Source organism: Gymnoscopelus microlampas (genome assembly GCF_963454915.1).
Source record: "Gymnoscopelus microlampas genome assembly, chromosome: 12".
NCBI lineage: Eukaryota > Metazoa > Chordata > Actinopteri > Myctophiformes > Myctophidae > Gymnoscopelus > Gymnoscopelus microlampas.
The window spans coordinates 8,972,253-8,978,252 of record NC_139949.1 but is presented as its reverse complement, the minus strand read 5'-3'; the positions used below and the strand labels follow the sequence as shown (position 1 = coordinate 8,978,252).

The following is a 6,000-nucleotide window of genomic DNA, read 5'->3' as shown; positions in this document are numbered from 1 at the left end:
TGCTTCACAATGGACCATCGGCTTCACAGATTGGCCAAGCTTTGCATGACATTTGTGCTGCTAAACCAGTATAAGTATTATCACACGTAACAGAACTCCATTCTTGTAATCTGTTGGAAGAAGGACACCGTGTTGAAGAGGTGACCACCGTACCTGCTTTAAATATTGAAATAACAGAACAAGATTATACTCTAGTATATTCTAAACAGAACTCCATTCTTTTGTGGTCAGAGAGTCGACAAATCCAATTTCATCCGAGGTGGTGCAGGTGTGTGAGATGATTAATGTCTAATGCAGCAGGCAACACGACTGGACTCGTGGGCCAGAGTTCAGGGACCAACGATGCGGTTCTTATGGTTGGCCCAAACTTCCGTGTTTTGAAAAAGATTGGTAGTGGCAATTTTGGAGAGCTGCGGCTGGGAAAGAACCTCAAGAACAACGAATATGTGGCCGTGAAATTGGAGCCCATGAAGTCCAGAGCGCCACAACTCTCTTTGGAGTACAGATACTACAAAAAGTTGGGGAAATCGAAGGGAATCCCTCAGGTGTACTACTTTGGCACCTGTGGGAAATACAATGCATTGGTGCTGGAGCTTCTTGGACCAAGTCTAGAGGACCTGTTTGACCTCTGCAATGGCACCTTCTCCCTCAAGACCATCCTTATGATAGCCATACAGCTGGTAACACGGATGGAATATGTCCATAGCAAGAACCTGACATTCCGAGATGTTAAGCCAGAGAACTTCTTGGTCGGACGACCGGGAAGCAAGCATCAGCATAACATTCACATCATAGACTTTGGTCTGTCCAAAGAGTATGTCGACCCCGAGACCAAAAAACACATCCCCTACCGCGAGCGCAAGAGCTTCACCGGCACAGCGCGCTATGCGAGCATCAACACACACCTGGGCAAAGAGCAAAGCAGAAGGGATGACATGGAAGCGCTGGGTCACATGTTCATGTACTTCCTACGAGGGCGACTCCCCTGGCAGGGTCTGAAGGCAGAAACCACGAAGGAGAGGTATCAGAAGATTGGGGACACCAAACGAGCCACGCCGATTGAAGTGCTTTGTGAAGGCTTTCCCGAAGAGATGGCCACCTACCTGCGTTACGCCCGGAGGCTGGACTTCTTTGAAAAGCCCAATTACAACTACCTGAGGAAACTCTTCACCGATCTGTTTCACCGGAAGGGCTATGTCTTTGACTATGAATACGACTGGGTTAGCAAGCCAATCCCCACACCAGTAGGTCCTCTCCCCAGTATCACATGCGGACAACAGCGGACCAAGAAACTGTTGCCTGAGCCCAAAGGCAGTAAGTCTCGGCCCAAAATATTAAAAACCGTTGACCCCACCGCTGGACGAGTTATCACCGCTTTTTGAGGTTTTTTAATGTATTTGTAATTTATTTTCCTTAAAGATCCCTACACACTGGGAACGTTGTTTTTCTTTGTTTTGTTTTGTTTTCTTGTGATGAATTCGTCCGAATTTTTTCTCATTGTTTTTTATGTCATGAGAACATGTTACGCTGGGATAAAACAACAAGTTTTTTGTTGTTTCTCGGAACGACTTCGAGTTTTCACCAGAAATAAAGGCACCAACCTATATCAAAAGGTATCAAGTATATGAATAGTTTGCAAAACCCTCCCTGGCGATTTCCGTTTATTCCACTGGTTCTCGACGTCAGGTCCGGGGACCAACACAGGTCCAAATGGCCCTGTAATCCAGAGAGTGAAATTAACACTGAGTAAAATAGTATGATCTGGGGGCCTTTGGACTAATGCAACCAAAACTGGTGGTCCTTGAAATTAAAAAAGGTTGGGAATCACTAGTTTATTTGTCAACCCCCCTCAGGGGTGCCAGCGGGTCCAATTGGAAAGGAGAGGAAACTGAAAAAAAGAATAATAAATATGTATGTATGTATTGCAGTGTTGGAGCAACAGTTCTTTGTTTTGGTATACTAGGGGGGAGAGAAACGTATGTTTTATATTATATAATATATACATATATATACAAAAATGCTGCTGCAAACCATCCAATAAATAATTTCATAGAAAATAATTCAATAATTAAACAAAATATAATTTGAAAGAACAGATTCTTCAATTTCACGTTCCTCTCCATTGGGTTTGAGAAGCACCACAGCCCAAACAAATTGACAGTTCCCTATCTCAACCATATAAGAACTTCAATACACAGCTCAGATGATGCATAATATATAATATTCAACTTGATATTCAGATGAGTTATTGCCTGCTGTTTCTCAGCCAACACGCACATCTGTCTCATTTTACCACCACGGCAAGAGGTGGCATTGTAAGGGGCCATGTCCACAGACAGCGTTTTATGAGCCTAGCATCTATTGATGCCCGGAACGTTGAGCCCTACGTCGTGTAAGCTGTGTTATTAGCAAAAATAGCCTAACTCAAACGACATTGTTTTCTCATGGTTGTGGTGAAGAGTCAAAGGCAGATCACACAAGTGGTAAATATGATCGGATTGTCAGACACAGCCAGGCGGATTAAACGTGACATTGATGAGCAGCATTACTCTCCAAAAGTTGAATAATCTTCTGCTTCAAGTGCCCGCCACGAAGCGCTGGTGCGAAGACTAAAGGCACGAGGCAGCACAAAAGGCACTTGTTGGGGGACCCCCAGTAACAGCACCGCCTCCTGAACCCATGAAGACCTGAGGCCGACTCTGCAAATGCCTTGTAGTTCTCAAACTGTTTCGTGCCAAGGACCCCCAAAATGATATTTGGCCGCGGACCCCCCATCTTTTGTGTCAGGGACCACCCCCTGACCCCCCACCAAAAGAAAATATTTGCGTAAAAAAAATGCAAGATTATACTTTTTTTCAAACACTTTAAAGATTTATATAAAATCTGCTATTTTTTGAATAGCCAACGCTAAAGTCTAAAATGACTAAGATTCTTTCCTGGTTTTAATGATTTATATCCCCATAATTTGTGCCTGTGTGTTAATAATCATAATTATGGGTTTGCGAGAAAAAATGACGTGTAATGTCACAGGGGGTCACTGTGGCTCACATTCGCGTGAATGTGAATATCAGCAGTGATATTCGCGTGAATGGCAGTGATATTCACATTCGCGTGGTGCCGTTTCAAATGAGTTAAAGGAGCTGTTTTTTTTTGTTTTTTTTTTGTTTTCGTTTTGTTTTGTTATGTCATGTTCTGATAGTAATCAGAGTACTAAAAAGCTGGAGAGAAGAGGAGACCCCTGTTACTGAACAAGCAAACATAAAATAAATGTTCAGGTGGGTTGCAAATTTCATACAATCAGGAGCAAGAACCTATTTATCAGTTTCGATTGTATAGTGTTCCAATTCCTATTTTAGTATTTTGTTTCATCACATCCAATTTCACTAGTTTATCCTGTATTTAATCCTGTATGAGTTCTCTCTCCTGATTGGATGAAATTGGTATCCCACCTGAAAATGTATTTTCTGTTTACTAAAGAGCTGCACAAACACGCTATAGCAATGATCAGATTATAGAGCTATTTAACACTTAATTTGACTTTACCATGCCTTTGACATATAGAATGAGAGAGTGAGAGAGAGTGAGAGAGAGATTGACATTTTTTTTGTTTTAACAACAGCTCTACAGTAAAAGCTCACAAGATACATTGCAAAGTGACCATAGGGGCAATAGAATCTTTCTGACATCACACAAAAATTTGCAAGAAAATAAATACAAACTCTTTATTAATGAACATGACAAACAATATGAATTGCTGTCACATTTGTATTCGCTTGACCATTTGTCCACATGGGAGAGCTCTTAATCCAGGCTCTGTAGTGAGGGACATGTGGCCTTCTGCAGCCGTAACTTGCCATCAGAGGCGTCATTGTGTAATAAAACTAGGGGTGGCAAAAAGAAGCCCGATTTTTAAAAATGCCGATCTACAAGCGGACAACACATCGAGATGCAATGCGCTGTAAGCTTGTAGATCTGCTATTTTTGCTGTTTTTGAAACGAGGGAAAGTAAATGGCATGTCCAAAATGCCAAAATGTCCAAACATATGCAAAAAACATTCAGAGATGGAGGGAATCTTATATTAAAATTGCCTAGAGGGTGGGTGGACCGCGGACACAAACGTAACCAATCCGATCCGCACCAAACTTGGCACCACATGGGATAGGTATTTAAGATAGTCAAAGGGACAGTGCCCTCAATACCCTCATATCTCACTAAATACTTCTCCAAAGTGAGTGGCACCCACAGCCACAACATTAGAGGGAGCGACAACGACACAACGATATGGTACTACCCAAAAATAGAACAACTAAATTGCACAGCAGTGTTTAGCACTTCAAATGGCCAGAACTCTGTGACCATTGCTCTGATCAGCGCACTATAGGGCTGTATTTGAAGGCCTGAATGTTGAGGTTTATTATAGATACATGTTATCCACAAGTTTCCTAGACTGCATTTACAGCAGCATAGCGCTATACCTCCTGGCCTGGGGGACAGCCTGTCAGAAGCCTCCTGAGGTGTCATTTTCGGACACCTCTTATACACAGAGATATATGAACAGGCTATACTAAGTGACAGTACGATATAAATGTATAATAATGCTGACTGGTTAGGTTAAGGACATCCATGTATGTACTGTATATGCACCAAAGACAGATTCAATGCTGACACAGAGTAGAAGTAGGAGTCACAGTCTGTGGGGGAAGTCAGCTGTTATACTGACAGCTGCAGTCAAAGCTAAATAAGGTGTGAGAGAATTCATTTAGACTACGCTCTACCAGGTTGAATATAAGTTGAATAACTACACATTTGACAGTCTATACATCTCGCTACCACAGGTTAAATGTGAAAGCTACGGGGTGGCAATCACCATCCCCTGGAACCCCAAATGACGGCCCTGCTTGCCTTGTCCCCGGTTTGCTTTGCTCACACAGCCTTCCCCTGAAGTTCCCACTGCCGGCCTACTTTCATCTTCTTTTTTTTCAGTAACCTTGATCATTAATGTTACGATAACCTTTACATTTCGGTAGTACTTTACAATAATGACCCGTTATAAAGCATTTATAAACGTTTATACGCAGTTTGTAGACTATTAACAAATCATTAACAACCTGTTTGTTGACATTTGTAAATGATTACTAAAACCGTTATAACTATGGTTACACATGACTTATAAGGTATTAGTAAGTAGTAAACTATTCATGAATAAGCCATTTATATGTAAATGATTATTAAATCATTTGTAACTGATGTTATATAATATATACAAGTTATTTGTAGATAAAGAACTAATCATAGACAAAATATTTGTATACATTGATTAATGATTATGAAATAATGTATAATAACATTGTAGAACATTTAAGAATCATTTCAATATATTTTTTAAAGGAGACACCATGAATTTCACTTTTTTTTTTTGGGGGGGGGGGTATTTTTTGGGCTCCCCAGTGTCTCTTGTACCCCAATTCATTCATTTTTTTAACATTCAGTCATTCATTCTCATTTCAGAGATTTTCAGAATGGGAGTGTCTGAACAGGCCATCTCAGAATGGCATGTTTGCTTACATCACGAACCATTCTGCCCATGTATTTTGACAGACAGAATTGCTCAGTAGCACCCCTCTACCCAACAGGACGTTTTGGTATTGCAGCTGAAAGTGCTTTATAAGCCTGAGAGAATTGACTTGGGATGAGTATATCTGAGTGTTGATTTAGGCTCAAACCTTTTGAAAATGGTTTGAGGGACATACACCATATGATATTAAATATCAAATATTTTTTTTAAATTCATGGTGTGTCTCCTTTAAATGTTTTATACTGTTATACTCTATAACGTTACTTCTGCCACTTTTTGATGTCACATGTTTTACTAATCATCTTGTTTGCAAATGGTTTACATACTCTTTACGAATGTCTTACGAGTCATTTATTAAACATGAAATAATAATGTATAGTTATCACTTTACAACAAGGCACACAATAACATTTGCAAATGGTTT

At 40.6% G+C, this 6,000-nt stretch overlaps 1 protein-coding gene across 1 annotated transcript; it reads left to right on the top strand.

Moving 5' to 3' along the window:
* Positions 1-284: 284 nt before the first annotated feature.
* On the top strand, positions 285-1,382 carry LOC311057175 (casein kinase I-like; the record flags this gene model as incomplete). The annotated part of the gene is made up of 1 exon (XM_084074126.1): positions 285-1,382. One exon carries the CDS (start codon positions 285-287, stop codon positions 1,380-1,382), a length of 1,098 nt encoding a protein of 365 aa, XP_083930252.1.
* Positions 1,383-6,000: the final 4,618 nt, after the last annotated feature.